The 14,944-nt window shown below is 66.7% G+C and overlaps 5 protein-coding genes across 5 annotated transcripts in view; 4 read left to right on the forward strand and 1 right to left on the reverse strand.

Annotated features, from left to right (window-relative positions):
* Positions 1-207: 207 nt before the first annotated feature.
* On the forward strand, positions 208-2,178 carry CHLNCDRAFT_136919 (hypothetical protein; the record flags this gene model as incomplete). Its single annotated transcript, XM_005845188.1, has 5 exons — positions 208-482; positions 588-754; positions 844-947; positions 1,082-1,288; positions 1,408-2,178. The coding sequence occupies 5 exons, from the start codon at positions 208-210 to the stop codon at positions 2,176-2,178; spliced, it is 1,524 nt and encodes a 507-aa protein (XP_005845250.1).
* A 219-nt stretch (positions 2,179-2,397) lies between these two features.
* On the reverse strand, positions 2,398-3,923 carry CHLNCDRAFT_136920 (hypothetical protein; the record flags this gene model as incomplete). The annotated part of the gene is made up of 4 exons (XM_005845325.1): positions 2,398-2,790; positions 3,024-3,172; positions 3,343-3,721; positions 3,813-3,923. 4 exons carry the CDS (start codon positions 3,921-3,923, stop codon positions 2,398-2,400), a joined length of 1,032 nt encoding a protein of 343 aa, XP_005845387.1.
* A 269-nt stretch (positions 3,924-4,192) lies between these two features.
* Positions 4,193-6,256, forward strand: CHLNCDRAFT_136921 (hypothetical protein; the record flags this gene model as incomplete). The annotated part of the gene is made up of 6 exons (XM_005845189.1): positions 4,193-4,370; positions 4,493-4,585; positions 4,685-5,311; positions 5,428-5,580; positions 5,745-5,881; positions 6,041-6,256. 6 exons carry the CDS (start codon positions 4,193-4,195, stop codon positions 6,254-6,256), a joined length of 1,404 nt encoding a protein of 467 aa, XP_005845251.1.
* Positions 6,257-6,990: 734 nt separating this feature from the next.
* On the forward strand, positions 6,991-8,731 carry CHLNCDRAFT_136922 (hypothetical protein; the record flags this gene model as incomplete). Its single annotated transcript, XM_005845190.1, has 5 exons — positions 6,991-7,015; positions 7,143-7,425; positions 7,705-7,928; positions 8,060-8,173; positions 8,391-8,731. The coding sequence occupies 5 exons, from the start codon at positions 6,991-6,993 to the stop codon at positions 8,729-8,731; spliced, it is 987 nt and encodes a 328-aa protein (XP_005845252.1).
* Positions 8,732-10,344: 1,613 nt separating this feature from the next.
* The window catches only part of CHLNCDRAFT_136923 (hypothetical protein), a gene marked incomplete at both ends in the record, with an annotated part of 5,397 nt that continues 797 nt past the window's right edge, over positions 10,345-14,944 (forward strand). The window contains 13 exons of the mRNA XM_005845191.1: positions 10,345-10,455; positions 10,695-10,943; positions 11,160-11,251; positions 11,444-11,549; positions 11,765-11,873; positions 12,038-12,246; positions 12,512-12,723; positions 12,872-12,991; positions 13,259-13,478; positions 13,765-13,911; positions 14,097-14,328; positions 14,460-14,644; positions 14,837-14,923. Of these exons, the coding sequence (XP_005845253.1) occupies positions 10,345-10,455; positions 10,695-10,943; positions 11,160-11,251; positions 11,444-11,549; positions 11,765-11,873; positions 12,038-12,246; positions 12,512-12,723; positions 12,872-12,991; positions 13,259-13,478; positions 13,765-13,911; positions 14,097-14,328; positions 14,460-14,644; positions 14,837-14,923 (2,079 nt within the window). The remainder of the gene's footprint in view (positions 10,456-10,694; positions 10,944-11,159; positions 11,252-11,443; positions 11,550-11,764; positions 11,874-12,037; positions 12,247-12,511; positions 12,724-12,871; positions 12,992-13,258; positions 13,479-13,764; positions 13,912-14,096; positions 14,329-14,459; positions 14,645-14,836; positions 14,924-14,944) is intronic.

The following is a 14,944-nucleotide window of genomic DNA, read 5'->3' on the forward strand; positions in this document are numbered from 1 at the left end:
TTTGAGAGCTTTCACGCAGGATATCCGCAACATCAGAATGCGCGTTTGGCGGCCCGAGGAGGGCCCTGCTGCGTGCTGCGTGACCACTGTTGACTCCGCCGTGCTTTCACCGCTCTACTGCATCCGCAGGTGGTCCAACAAGTGCGAATGTGTGGCAGCAGTATCAAGGCGTAGCCGCCTGTGGCCAACAGAGCTTCCCCCCCGACAATGCCGGCGCTCTTCCGCTCGCTCCTCCATGGCCACCTGCCCTTCACCCACCACTCGTTTGGTGTCCCTTCGGCAGTTCAAGAGAGCAGAGCGCTGCTGCTCTACTTCCTGAACACATTCCTGGGGGCGGGCGTGATGAGTGCCTTCGGCAAGCTCGCCTCCGCCGCCGGCGCCCACTTCTTGTTGCTGGTGGCAGCCCGGTCTGCGGTCCTCTGCCTGCTGCTCATCCCCGTGCTGTGGCATCACCGCGTCAATCCCTTCTCAATCACTGCGACGTGAGGCTGATAGACGGGAATTCGGCAGCACCAGCTGCATCAACAGCCATGCACGCTGCCCCCCGGCTGTCGCCATCTGCCGCCACCTGCCAACCCGGCCTGCAGGTTCCCATTGCTCCTCCTCCGCGGACTGTTTGGCTTCAGCAGCCTTTCGCTCTGGTACCTAAGTCTAGCCCTTCTGCCGCTGTCGGACGCTAATGCACTGAGCTTTGTGTCCCCTGTGCTGGTGGCTGTCCTCGCGCCGCTCGTGCTGGGCGAGCCCACGCCCCGAGGTATGGGTTAAGGCCTTCTCGCTGTTTGGTCAGCAGGGTGCTGACTCTACACACCTCACTGCGGCACTTCCCCTCTCCCCGGCCTGCAGCCGTCTACGTGTCGCTGCCGCTGTGCCTGGCAGGCATGCTGCTGGTGGCGCAGCCCTCGTGGCTCTTTGGCAGCATGGCTGGGCCGACCAGCACCCTCGGCGTGGTGGCAGGCATCTTGCAGGCGAGGACTGCAGGCTGCTAGCTGCGGCAGCTGATGCATGACAGCCGCTCTCAAATTCTGCCTCTTCCTGGTAGCAGCAAATCGATCTAGTGTCCTGTCTGCCCATCATGCTGCAGGCCGTGTTCTCTGCTGCCTCCAGGCTGGTCATCCGAGCGCTGAACCGCCACAATGAGCCGCTCGAGAGCATCATGTTTTCCATGGGGGCCTGCAGCTTGTTGGGCGCCGCGCTCGGCTGCCTGGTGCTGCCGGGCGTGCAGCTGGAGGCGCCCCGGCACGCCGCCGCCTGGGGCTACCTGGCCGCCACCTCCCTGCTCGCCTTTGTGGTCCAGGCAGGCTGATGGGGGCGTGATGAGGGGTCAGGAGTGCTTCGCAGGCCTGGCCAGCACACGACGAAGCCTGCTACTGAAAGCAGCCCACTGCGATGCTGCTTGCCTGCCCGCAGGCCATGTTCACGGCGGCGTGCCGCAAGTGCAATGCGGCCAAGGCGGCCTCCCTGGACTACCTCTCGCTGATATGGACGCTGATGGCCGACGGCCTGGTCTTCCACAAGCTTCCCAGCAGCCTCTCCCTGGCCGGCGCCGCAATAATCACGGCTGCCAGCCTGGGAGCCATCCTTTGGGGCCTGAGGGCAGGCCAGCCTGGGGCTGGGCAGGACACAAGCGGCGCAGCTGCCAAGCCCACGCCGCTGGAATACAAGCAGGAGCATTACCTGGGAGCTGCTGCGGGCGGCAAGCACTCGGCCAGGGCCCTGGCCGCCGCCTACAGCGACAGCACCTGCGAGGGCGAGGCGCTGCCGCTCATCATGACAGCGGAGGCACAAACACAGATGGAGGCGGCTGAGGCGGGCACCGAGAAGCAGGGGCCTGCCGTGCAGGCGGCAGCGCTGTCTCGCATCATGCTGAAGACCGGGGCAGATGCGACTGGCATGGCTGGCAGGGCGGTGCCCGCCAAGCTCCCCCTGACGGGCTGGCTGACCGATAGCAGCAAGAGCTGGCAGCTGGGCACAGAGGTAGAAGGCGAAGCTGCGGCAGCAGGAGGGGTCCCTTATGCTGGCTCTGGAGGCATTGTCCTGGAGGCAGTGGGCGCCCCACAGGAGGCTCTCGGCGCCCCAGAAGATGCACTCGGCGTCGAGCTGCAGGCGGTGGCGGCAGCGCCCGCTGCCACTCGCACCAGCAGCGAGAAGGAGCGGGCACTGCAGGCCGCTGGCAAGTGAAGGGGCGATGCCTGGAAGTGTTAGTGGTCCTGGCATGCGAGATGTTTGTTCGTTAGTTGGAGATTGCAGAAAAATGAAATGGCATTGATTAAGGCAGGGGAAGTGGATCATACATTGGGGCGCCCGGGCGTCGAGCTATCATACACTGTGCGGGCTTCTTGAACAAGCCGTGGTTGAAGAGCAGGGTGTGCAGCCAGCGGACCATTCACAGGAGCACCGTCACACCATGCCCACCAGCGCCGCCGCAATCTGTGCCCCCACCGCCGCATTGTTCTTGACCAGCGCTATGTTTGCCTCCAGAGACGTGCCGCCAGTCCGCTCCTTGATGCGGTGCAGCAAAAAGGGGGTCACCTCATTGCCCTGAATGCCCTGCTCCTCCGCCTCCTGCAGCGCCTGCTCTGTGGCACGCTCCACCGTCGCCCCCGTTGCCATGTGGCGCTCCGGGATGGGCACGCCCAGCACCATGCCGCCGCCCAGAGCCAGCCGCTTTGCGGCCGCAATCATGGCCGCCGCCTGCTGGGGCGTGTCCACTCGGCAGGGCGCTTTGCAGCCGCTGCGCCGAGTGAAGAATGCGGGGAATTCGTCGGCGCCGTAGGCCGCCACGCACACGCCCTGCATGGCGCGCCGAGCAGCAGAATGGCCGGCTCGGCTGCGCCAGCCAAGCACCACGCCCTGTGCCACGCTGGAAGGCCTGACAGAGCACACAGACACACAACGCGCAAGCAGGAAAAATGAAAAGGCACGCCTTGCGGCTCCAACGGATGTTTGGCACAGAACCCCGCAGCCCCTCTCAGCCACAGCAGCACTCTTCTTGGGCCCCACCGCAGCACCCCCCCGCGGCCCACCTGCGTCTCTAGGAATTCCAGGGTGCGAGGGATGTCCAGCACAGACTTGGCCCCGGCGCACACCACCGCCACCGGCGTGCGCCCCAGCTCGGTGAGATCGGCAGAGATGTCCAGGCTGCGCTCGCCGCCGCGGTGCACGCCGCCGATGCCTGCAGCGGCGCGGTAGCGAGGTGGCGGGCGGGGCGGTCGGGGCCGCTGGAAAGCATGGCGGCATGGCGATGGGCAGCCGGCGGCGACGGCTTCCAGGAGGCTGGCAGGCTGGAGGTGCTGACAAGGCAGAGGCGGCGCTGCCACCACCCCCACCATGCCGCAAACCCACCTCCCGTCACGAACACCGCGATGCCCGCCCGCGCCGCCAGCAGCATGGTGGCTGACACGGTGGTGGCGCCGTCCAAGTGCAGCGCCATCACCAGCGGCAGGTCACGGCGCGACACCTTGCGCACCGCCGAGCCCGCCCGCGCCAGCCGCTCCAGCTGCGCCGCGGTGAGGCCCACATGGGGCACACCCCGCAGCACGGCGATGGTAGCGGGCACGGCACCGTGCGCGCGCACCACGGCCTCCACCTGGCGGGCCGTGTCCAGGTTCTGGGGGAAGGGCATGCCGTGGCTGATGATGGTGCTCTCGAGCGCCACCACGGGGCGCCCCGCCGCCAGCGCCGCCGCCACCTCCGCGCTCACCAAGATGCCGCTGCTGCCAGCCTGCGCATCCCAGCAAGGAGAGTGGATGCGGTCAGTGTGCTAGCAGGGCATAGAGCGAGCCTGTGGAGCGAGGCGCAAGTTGAGTGCGCACCAGCGAGGACGAGACGTGCTGACACTGGAGCGCCGGGGCATCCTGATCGCTGCTGCCCGCCAGATGGCCAGCCAGAACAGCTAATCGCTGCCCCCAGGCCATTTGCGACATGTCTGCCCAGCTCTGGCAGAAAGATGGGGGGCAGCTGGGATCCGAAATAATTCACCGATGTATTGCCGGCTCACTGCAGGGTGGGTTGCCTCCGTGGCGCAGCATGCCTCGCACCAAGTTGGTTTCCCCCGAGGGGACGACTCTATGCAGCCGCCTCCAATCAATGATGATCAGTATTAATCACCCAGTAGCAGTTGAAGAATCAACCGGCAAGCAGCACAATCACTGCGCTCCCCTGCCGCTGCGGTGGGCTGGCAGGGCGTCCAAGCATGTCGGAGGAGCATGCCCAGCCCACCAGGCAAAGTCCAGCAGTGCATAGCAAGGGTGGTGGCGGCGGCAAGCGGCACCGCCCGGCAGCGCCCGCCGCCGCCCCTGCCGCCACGTCGGATGTGGCCCTCGAACTGCCGCCTGGCTGCCAGCAGATTGACGGCAGCATACTGGAAGGCGGTGAGACACTGCTGGTATGCTTATGCACAGTGTGGGAGTCATCTCCTGGGCGGTTCAGAGCTTTGCATGTGCACTATTTTGTTTGTCAACCACCCAAAGGGCGGCTGCTGCGGTGCCTGCAGGGGGCCAGATCCTGCGCAATGCCAGCGCGCTGTCCGCCATTCTGCGCCTGCCGATCAAGGTGGACAGAATCAGGGCGGGGCGCGACAAGCCAGGTTTGAATGCCTCTTGCTCATCCATTGCTGCTTCCCAGGTGGCGGGGATGCTGCGGCTGCCCACCTCAGCCTCATCAGCCGCTGCTGGCTGCCACGCAGGCCTGCGGCCGCAGCACACGACGGGGCTGCAGCTGATTGCGGCGCTGTGTGACGGCCAGCTGAGGGGCGGCGAGGTGGGATCCTCGTGCATCAAGCTCCAGCCCGGCCGCCTGGTGTGCAGCCACCACCTGGCCGACACCAGGACCGCGGGCAGCTGCATGCTGCTGGCGCAGTCGGCGCTGCCCTGCCTCCTGTTTGCGGCGGCGGCAGCAGGGCCAGATGGCGGCGGTGCCGTTGGCCCCGCAGCAGCAGGGCCTGGAGCGGGCCCGAAACCTGCCACAGCGCTGCAGTCCGCAGTGCAGGCCGGCACGACGTCGCAGCTGGACCTGCGAGGCGGCACCGATGCCGCCATGGCGCCGCCGGCGGGCTACATGCAGCACGTGCTGCTGCCCGTGCTGCGCAGCAGGCTGGGGGTGCAGGCAGAGATGGAGCTGTTGCGCCGCGGCTTCTTCCCGCGGGGCCAGGGACAAGTCATTCTGTCTGTACAGCGGCTACCGCCTGGTGCCTGCCTGCCGGCCATCGACTTGACTGAGCGAGGGGAGATCACGGGCATTGTTATCCAGGCCTTCACCGCCGGCCGCCTTGTCCCCACTATCGGCGACCGCCTGGCGGCGGCGGCGCACAAAGGTGGGGGAACGCGCGCCGACCGGTGGGGCGCTGCGAGGCAGCACACAAGCGGCGTGCGTCAGCGACTGGCTCGACCTGCTGCTGCTTGATGAGCAGCTGCCTGGCGTGATTTGCAGAGGTCAAGGCGTGCATGCCACGCTGCGGCGTGCCCCGCGACACGCCCGTCAGCATCGAGGTGGTGCAGGAGCCGGGGGAGCGCGCCTTTGGCGACGGCTGCGGCGTCCTGGTCACCGCGCGCAGCAGCGCCGGCTGCGTGTTTGGCGCCTCGGGTGCGTCTTGCCGTCTCTGTCTACTGCCTGGAGGCTGACTGGCTCTGTGCTGCTCCTGAGCTTATCGTCCGGCTGTTGCTCTCTTTCTGTCCTTTTGTGATGGCAGCCGAGTCGTGGTTGCGCAGCTGATGTGCCCTCCTCTGCCATCTGCCTATGTGGCGCAGGGCTGGGGGAGCGCGGGGTGCCCGCGGAAGCGATAGGGCAGCGGGCGGCGGAGGAGTTGATGGATGCGCTGGCCAGCGGGGCCTGCACCGATCAGTGGCTGCAGGATCAGCTGATCATCTTCATGGCGCTGGCAAAGGTGGGGCTGTGAGTTGGGCAACAGCTGGAGTGTGTGCAGCGGGAGGTGATAGTCTGGCCCAGGAACAGAAGCGGGAGGTGATAGTCTTGCTTTCCACTGTGGTGATAGCCTCACCGGAGCCTCACTGGTGCGTGGCATCCCTCTTGCTGCTGCACGCAGGGCCGCTCGCGGCTGCTGACGGGGGAGCCGACTCTGCATACCCGCACTGCATGCATGGTGGCTGCTCAGCTGACGGGCGCCCGGTTCAGCATCTCCAAGGCACCCCAGAAGCAGCAGCAGCAGCGGTACGGCGGCGCCGAGCTGTGGCTGGTGGAGTGCGAGGGAGCGGGAGTGGCAGCGCCCGCGGCGGTCGGCGAAGCGGGCGGCAGCGTTTGACCGGCGAAAAGTGCGGCCGGGCGGTGGCGGGCGTTTTTGTGCCCATTGCAGGCTGCCGTCTCTGGTATGATCTTCTTCATGATCTCTGCAGCACTGTCGAGGCCCTGGGCTGCTAATTCCTCACAGTCTCACCATGGGCATCCGAGATGACCATCTCCATGACCGCCTCGCCGGAACGCGCCAGCCGCTCTGAATGCCATCGGGGGGCGCTCAGGGATCCTACGAACGTGCACAGATCTCCATCGAAGAGGCTGAAAGTCGCTGCATGGGGAGGGCTGCGTGTCTCTCCCGTGCTGATTAGACCTGCCGCTTGCTCCCCGGCCCTGTCACTCTCCTCTTTGCGACTCCCTGGAAGCCGTTTTAGGCTTGCAAGTCCCTGCCGTGGCACCCTCCCACAGACAGTCCCTGTGCCAGTGGGGCCGAGCCTTCCCCCTGGCCTGGTGGCTCTCCGCTCAGCCAGTCTAGCGGCCCTCAGCCGCACCCTGGGACCGCCGGGCAAGACCGCCGGGGCGGAGGCCTGGGCAAGGTCGGGCATGGTGGCTAGCACGCCTCTTTTGCCGGGGCTTGGCGCAGGGCTCGCTCAGAAGGCGGCGGGTGGCAGCAGCAGCGCCCCTCGGGCCGTGAAGGCGGGCGCAGGAAAAGGCTCCCCCGCGGGGCTACGCAGCCGGCTGCAATTCCTGCTTGACATCGCTCAGGCCACGTTTAGCCAGCCGGGGCTCCCCACGGCGCAGCAGATGACCGCGCTGCAGCGAACGCTGAGTGAGTGGGCGCGCCCCGGGGCAAGGCGCGCGGAAGCAGCCGGCCAGCGGGACCGACGCCGCCCCCAGCCTGCCCCGCGTGCTGGTGCTCAAGCCTGCGCCCACCCCCTTCCCGCGCCGCCCTGCAGGCCAGGTGCCGCTGGAGGAGCTGGGGCTCTCGCAGCACCCATACGAGATGGACTCCTCCTCCTCCTCCCGCTCCTCTTCGCCGGGCCTCAGCGACGGCACGCACGCGCTCATGGACACGCAAGAGCACGGCTACGCCGGCGACGCGCACCGACGGCACCCCCGGCCCCCCATCACCTACCTGCTCATCTATGAGGACAGCCGGGTGTCGCTGGGCATCTTCTGCCTGCCTGCGCGCGCCAAAATCCCGCTGCACAACCACCCGGGAATGACGGTGCTGTCCAGGTGCGGCCGCTGACCTTCTCCAAGGGGCGGGCGCAGCCCACCGCAGCGCGGCCTGCCTGCCGCGGCCTGCACCATGGGTGCTGCACAGGCCGTGGCAGCACAGCCCCGGCAGCTGGGCTGCTCCCGCGCTTGCATGCCGAGCCGCATTGCGGGGGGTACATCGACCATCGCGTCGCTTCACCGTTGTGTCCACCCTGTGTGCCAGCTTGCCTGGCGTCGCCGCTACGCCCCCACCAACCTCACCTGCCGCATACCCTGCCCTGCCTGTGCTGCCTGCAGGGTGCTTTACGGCCAGATGCACGTCACCTCTTACGACTGGCTCGACCCGCAGGCGGGAGAGGAGACGGCGCTGCCGCGCGGCGCGCGCCGTGTCCTGGATGCCACCCGCACCGCCGACGACCCCCCCGTCGTGCTCTTCCCGCGCGCCGGCGGAAACATCCACGAGTTCACAGCGCACACAGACTGCGCGGTGCTGGACCTGATGTCGCCGCCCTACAGCACAGGTGCGGGGCGGTGTTATCCGTAGCCTTGCCCCAGCCTGGCGTGTTACCGCCCCGCTGGTACGCCTGCTGCCCAGGCCCCGCCCTTGCCCAGCGCCCACCCGTTCCGCTGCTGCTGCTCTGGCTGCCTGCAGATGATGGCCGGGACTGCACCTATTACACCGTAGTGGATGGGGAGCGGCCCGTGGCGGCAGATCGCTCGCTGGTGCTGCTCGACAGCTATGAGCCGCCGCTGGACTTTGTCATCAGTGAGTGGCCGGTGGCTCTTGTTGTGTGTCGGCAGAGCTGCCAACTGGGCGCGGCCTGTGGTCTGGGCCTGTGGTCATGCTGGCTATCGCTGCACGGAGGCGCACTGCGGCAGCCGTCACACCCGCAGCTTATAGGAGGCCTGCCCAACCTCTGCGCCCTTGCGAGCCACCCCGCCGACGCCTGCTCCCCGCTCTGTCTGTGCTTTGCTTTGTGCAGATCAGGGGCATTACCGTGGTGTGATGCCACGCCCCAAGCTGGCACCTCCCTCTCCTGTGAGCAGCTCCATGTTTGCCCACGGCGGCGACGAGAGCCCCACAGCCAGCGCTGACACCAGCGGCGGGCAGAGCAGCCAGCGGCGGGGGGCGTCAGGCCCCAATCTTCATCGGCAGCACCCGGCCAGCCCTGTCAGCAGCCCCACATCGGTGGCCACCATGCACACTGGCGGCACGCTGAGCAGCCTGCTGGACTCGCCAGGCAAGGGCGGCAAGGCCGGCTGTGCCGAGCTGCTGCGTGATCGTCGGGGCGCTGCCTCCACTGATTCCCATGGACGGCGCTGAGGCCCCTCCCCATGCGGCCCACAGCCTAGACCGCCACCACTTTCGCCTCACCTGGGGACCCCAGGGGGTGAGGTAATGAATGCTGATCCCTGCGCTGCCTCGCGCTGCTGTGCCGGCCCGACCCGCTGGCGCGCCCGTGCGTGCATGACACCGAACTGATGTTTTTTTTGCCCACATTCTCTTCCCCCTTGCCCTGGGGCTGTAGCTCCCCATTTCTGGCATACGCGCCGAACCACCCCCTGACGCTTGCCATGCTTTCTACCCGCTGTTCCCTGCTTGGACCCCTCCCCCTTGCTGCTGCTCGTGTTCATTGTAGCCCATCCCCTCTTTCTCTAATTGTCTTGCCCCCTCTAGCTGCAGCCTTGCGCTTTCCACCCTCTAACCCGTCGTGCACTTTATTGTTCGTGCCCGCTGCCTGCCAGCGGCGCCGGCGCCACCTCCCACCTTTCGTGTCCCACCTCTTTCTCGGCCTTTAGCGTGGCCACTATCTCCCGTCCGCCGCCGTGCACATGAGCACAGCGCTGGCAGAATTCACACCGTCGATCCTTTCAAGAAACAACTTACGAAGCCAGAACCTGCTCTTTTCTCCCAGCCGCCGCAACGAGGCCGAACCATCCCAAGCGTGCCGCCTCCCTGCGCAGCTGCTCCATTTTGTTTACTTGCCACCATTGGCTGCCCGCCCCGGCCACCTCTTATGCGGGCAGCATGGCGTTTTGCTCGAGGCTGCTGCTCCAGCCCCTTTTCCCACCCTTAGTTTGCTCGCCTCATCAGTCCTGTGAGGCTCTTTTCCAACCCCCTTTTGCTCCAAGGCTCTCTCAGCGAGGCCCTTTTCCCCACCCATCCTCCTCCCCATGCGTCATGTGACGACAAGATCGCAACGTCTGTTGCCTGCCTTTAGTTGTCTTTTCCATGGCCCCTGCGGCTGCCCACCTTGCACTGCCATCTCCTTTGCCTTGCCGTTGCTCGCTTCCCTCGCCGAAACTGACTCGATCCACCAACTGCATGCAATCAACCAACCGTCAATGTACATTGTTTGTGCTGGTTGGACAGATGGCTACTGCCGCTGTAACTGTACCCAGTGAAATGGTCCGAGACTACTCCAGCAGGCGCTCTGCAGAGGGCGGTTGAGCACTTGGCTCTGGCATTTAGGGAGCACCTGTGACGCCCAATTTTGTGCCGCTGATGAGATGCTGCACATGCACATGGCCTGACTGTTGCTGTGGGCTTTTGAGACGTCAAAGATGGAACACTGCTGTCAATCTCGAGGCAGGAAAGGGCATGCAAGGGCACGTCCTCTGAGCGAAAGCAACTGAGATCCAGCGTGGCCACGCGTGGCCTTCTGCGGCCCTTCCTCCCCTGTGCCGCTAAACGGTTGTTGGGAGAATTTACCGGCATTCTCGTTGCCAACACACCGCCGCTGAGCACCATTTGGCCGACAAGCAGTTGGGGGCGATCCTCGCGGCGCCTCCTCCTCTGGCAGGAGGGAGCCTGGGTGAACGGCAGGGAAGAGACGCGGGTGCAAGCTAGGGCCGCCAATTGAGAGGGCCGCGGCGCCGGCCCCACCCCACCCTGCCCGTCGGCCGGCCGAAGTGCCGCATCGCCAGCAGCCGGCAATGGAGCTGCAGACGACGCCGCGGGGCACCAACATGGCCTTCCTGGCCTCGGGAGCGCTGGGGGAATCCATCATTCCGGCTATCAACAAGCTACAGGACGTGTTCAGCCAGGTGTGACGGTGTCGGGCGCGCGTGGCAGCAGAGCACCCGCGGCATGTTGCCCCGCCAGCGTCTGCCGGTGCCCTGTCTGCTGCACCTGCTTAGTGTCACTATTCTCCAGCCTCAGTGCTGTTACTGGATGCTGGCATGCACCGCTGTACCTGGCTCGGCGTCCTCAGCTGTGGCCTTCCTCTCCTCCAAAGCCTCCATCCCAAGCCTTCCCTGCTCTTCCTACCCTCCTGCCCCTGCAGCTTTCCTCGGATGTGAAGCTTGACCTGCCACAGATCGCAGTGGTGGGCAGCCAGAGCTCCGGCAAGAGCAGCGTGCTGGAGGCGCTGGTGGGGCGCGACTTTCTTCCTCGCGGATCCAACATCGTCACGCGCCGACCGCTCATCCTGCAGCTCGTCAAGACCCCACCGGTGACGGGGCAGTATGCCGAGTGGGGGGAGTTCCTGCACCTGCAGGGAAAGCGCATATACGACTTTGACCGGATCCGACAGGTGGGTTGACCGGCACGCGAGTGCTGGGTGCTGGGCACCGAGCGGGCGGGCGGCTTGATGCCGGCATATCATACCTGCTGTCTTGTGAATGTTTGCGTTGATCACTCCACGTACAACCACATTCTTAAGCAGTGGGCACCTGCAGTGCCACCCAGGCCAAAAGTGCCAGCCGTGCTTAGCCTGCCCATGCCTGCTGCCCCGCATTTTTACTTTCAGGAAATCTTGATGGAGACAGAGCGGTTGGTGGGTGGCAACAAGGGCATCTCGGAGAAGCCCATCCGCCTCAAAATCTTCTCCCCAAACGTGCTGTGAGTGGGCCCGCCGCCGCCCCCCGCTGCTGCTGCTGGTGCTGCATCTCAAGCCGGCAGCGGGTGTGCGGCAAGATCGCTCTGGCCGCACACAGCCCCGCGACAGAGGCGCCTGGCAGCCAGCTGCCCACCTCGTTTCTCTATGCCCCCATCCCCACGCCATACGCCCTGGCCGCTGCCTCCACCCCGCAGTACCATGACACTGGTGGACCTGCCAGGCATCACTCGCGTGCCGGTGGGGGACCAGCCCACCGACATTGAGGGCCGGCTGAGGGCCCTGATCCTGGATTACATCAAGGTGTGTGGGTGGCGGGCAGGAGGGTGCCTGGTTGGTTGATGGCAAGGGGCTGGTCCATGGTAGGCCAGCGCCAAGAGTTTGAAGGCAGTGGCATGTCGTGGCATGGTGTCGGCTACCCTGAGGAACGAGCCAGCGGGAGGAAGCCAGTTGCAGCTGCCCTCAAGCCTGTGTGCCACCATGTCCCACCCACCTTCACCTGCCCCTCTCGCCCGCAGGCGCCCACCTGCCTCATCCTGGCGGTGTCCCCCGCCAACCAGGACATCGTGAACAGCGACGCGCTGGACATGGCACGGCAGGTGGACCCAGAGGGGCGCCGCACCATCGGTGAGCGGCGCCGGGATGCTGCTTCTGCGGTGCCGGGGTGCTGCCGGGCAGTGGTGATCATTTCTGTGCTGCTGCGCCACGCATCCCATTCGTTCTGTAGCCGCTTCTGTTGGCCTACACCATGCGGCCTGGCCTGTGCCTAATGCACTCCCACCCACCCGCAGGCGTGCTGACCAAGCTGGACATCATGGACCGCGGTACCGACGCGGTGGCGGTGCTGAGGAACGAGGCGGTACCGCTGGCCCTGGGCTTTGTGGGCGTCGTGCTGCGCAGCCAGGAGGACATTGCCAACAGGCGCCGCATGGCGGATGCGCGGGGGGCGGAGCGCGCCTTCTTCGAGAGCCACCCCGAGTATATGGAGGTGGCGCCGCAGGTTTGTGGGGGTGGCGTGCCGCAGGTGGGGGAGTTGCGGTGGTGCTTGCTTTGTTGGGAGGTGTTGCACGCCTCAGGTGGGCGTTGCTGCTGCACCGGCGCCGCTTGTGTGTGGGGGTGCACATGGGTGCAATCTCTGGTGGGCACTGTGGAAACAGAGGGAGGGGCAGGAGGCTGCGCACAGACTCGATGCAAACCTGCGCCTCACCGGTCCCGCCGGTAACCTTCCCTGACCGGCCCACCCCTTGCCCCTGCCGCCCCCGCAGTGCGGCGTGGGCCACCTGGCCCGCGTGCTCAACACGCTGCTTGTGGAGCACATCCGCGGCCTGCTGCCCAGCCTGCGTGCCAAGATCGAGGAGGCAGCGGCGGCGCGCCGCCGCGAGTTGACCATGTACGGCGACGCGCCGCCGGGCAACACCACCGCGGCGCGGGGCGGCCTGCTGCTCACCATCCTCGACGCGTATGCCAGCCGCTTCAGGTGGGCTGGGCGGCCGGCAGCCGTGTTGGTGCGTGGCAGGCGGCTGGGGGCAGGCAGGAGAGCGGGGTTCTTCCGACAGGCCGCAACAACACCCCACCCCGCACCCCTCTTCGACCGACGCTGTGTGTGCGCATGTCTGGTTCCGCAGCGCCATGCTGGACGGGCGCAGCGAGCACATGCCTGTGAGCGAGCTGGCGGGGGGCGCCCGCATCCGACACATCTTCCAGGAAATCTTCAATGCGGGGCTGGAGGAGCTGGACCCCACCAGGTGGGCGGGCGGGCATCCCACCCCAGTGGTAGCCTTCGGCCTGCCCTTTTTACGTTTTCAAAGCTGTGCTCAACCGTCAGCCGCCAGCCCACCTCGCGGCCTCCTGCCCTCTGGTGTTTCGGTTGCCCTCGTCCTGGTGTGCCATGCATGCACGCATTCACGCCCAGCCCTCCTCATTCACCCGCCACACCGCGCCGCACACCATCCACCCTGGCCCACCATTCCTACCCCCACCCCCCCAACACACACACCACCTACCTGCCGCAGTGAGCTGACTGACGACGACGTGCGCACCGCCATCAAGAACAGCGGCGGCATCAAGGGCTCCCTGCTCATCCCCGAGGCGCCCTTTGAACTGCTGGTGCGCCGCGCCATCGACCGCCTGCTGCCCCCCGCGCTGCAGTGCAAGGACTTTGTGCACAGCGAGCTGCTGCGCATCGCCAGCCAGTGCGCGCCGCCAGAGGTCAAGCGCTTCCAGATCCTGGGGGTGAGCCGGGAGCGTGTGTGCGTGTGTGTGTGTGTGTGGTGGTGGTGCTTTGCTGGGGTTGAGTAGGGGGCAAAGTGGAGGTGGCTGGGGGTGGCTGCTGGTGGTGGGTGGGTGGGTGGGCACAAGGCAGGGCACTGCGCCACAGCTGGTTTGCACAGGCGACGGCGCACCCGTGGCCTGCCCGTGACCCGCCGCCTGGCTGCTGCTCTCCCGCCAGCGCCTCTTACGCAACATCCCGCTGCCGCGCCTGCCCTCCCTCGCTACTCTGCCCCCGCCGCCACCGCAGTCGCTGCTGTCTGAGGCGGTGGAGGAGTTTATCGCGGGCGGCACGGCGCCCGCGGAGCAGCAGATCCGCAACCTGGTGGCTTGCGAGCTGGCATACATCAACACCAGCCACCCGCAGTTTGTGGGGGGCAACCGCGCAATCGCTCAGGTGTGCGGAGGCGTGGAAGGGGTGAGGTAGGCAGGCAGCGCTGATGGTGCAGCGGCAGGAACAGGGCGGAGTAGCAGACGCAGAAGAGCGCTGGCAGAGTGCGCACCTGGCAGGGTCTGAGATTTCGTCAGGCGTTATGTTGCTGTCTACCAACAGGTCCACGCTGGCTTGCCGGGCTGCCGCAGGTGCTGGAGCGCCGCGGCCTGGCCAGCAGCAGCGATGAGGAGGCGCCGCTACCCGCTGCCAACGGCCGCGACGGCGGCGCGCCGCACAAGTCGAAATCCACCAGCGCGCTGGCTGCTGGCGGCGGCGGCGGCGGGCAGCGCGGCGGGCTGGCGGCGGCGGCCAAGGCGGCTCTGAGGGGGGTGGAGCCGGAGCTGTACCACCCGGAAGAGCTGCTGGGGGATGGCGCCTCGGGTTTGTATCCGCCTGCGTTGCTCCCTGCGCTGTGCTCTCCGCTTGCTCCAAATCTGCTGCCTGGCTGGTGGGCTGCCCAGCAAGCAGCGGCCGCTGCTGACCAGTTTCACTGAGGGCTGTATGGCGTGCAGGTAGCGACAAGGCCGACGGCGGCGGCGCAGGCGCCCGCCCCGGCCTGGCCAGCATCCCTGGCAGCAGCGACTCGGCAGGCGGCAAGGGCAGCTGGTTTGCCAACTGGTTTGCCAGCACACGCGGCGGGGAGGACAGCGCCTCGGACCCAGGGCACGACGACGGCGCTCTGCGTCGGCCGCCGCCGGTGGGTGCTGTGTGTGCTCCCCGGCCTGCTGCAGGCATGGACCTGGCTGGTCCCTCCCGGCGGCGCCAGGGACTGTTGGTGCTCCCCTGGCGCCTCCACTTTGTCAGCTGCCAGCATGTCTAGCGGACCTGCTGACCTGCCCTGCCTGCCTGCCTGCTCGTCTCCTCTGCCCGGCACGTTCCGCCCCTGCAGACCCTGCGCGTGCCCAAGGCGGTGAGCGACCAGGAGGGGGTGCAGGTGGAGGTGACGCGCCTGCTGGTGGCCTCCTATTTCGACATCGTGCGCAAGAACCTGCAGGTG

Source organism: Chlorella variabilis (assembly GCF_000147415.1).
Source record: "Chlorella variabilis unplaced genomic scaffold CHLNCscaffold_18, whole genome shotgun sequence".
NCBI lineage: Eukaryota > Viridiplantae > Chlorophyta > Trebouxiophyceae > Chlorellales > Chlorellaceae > Chlorella > Chlorella variabilis.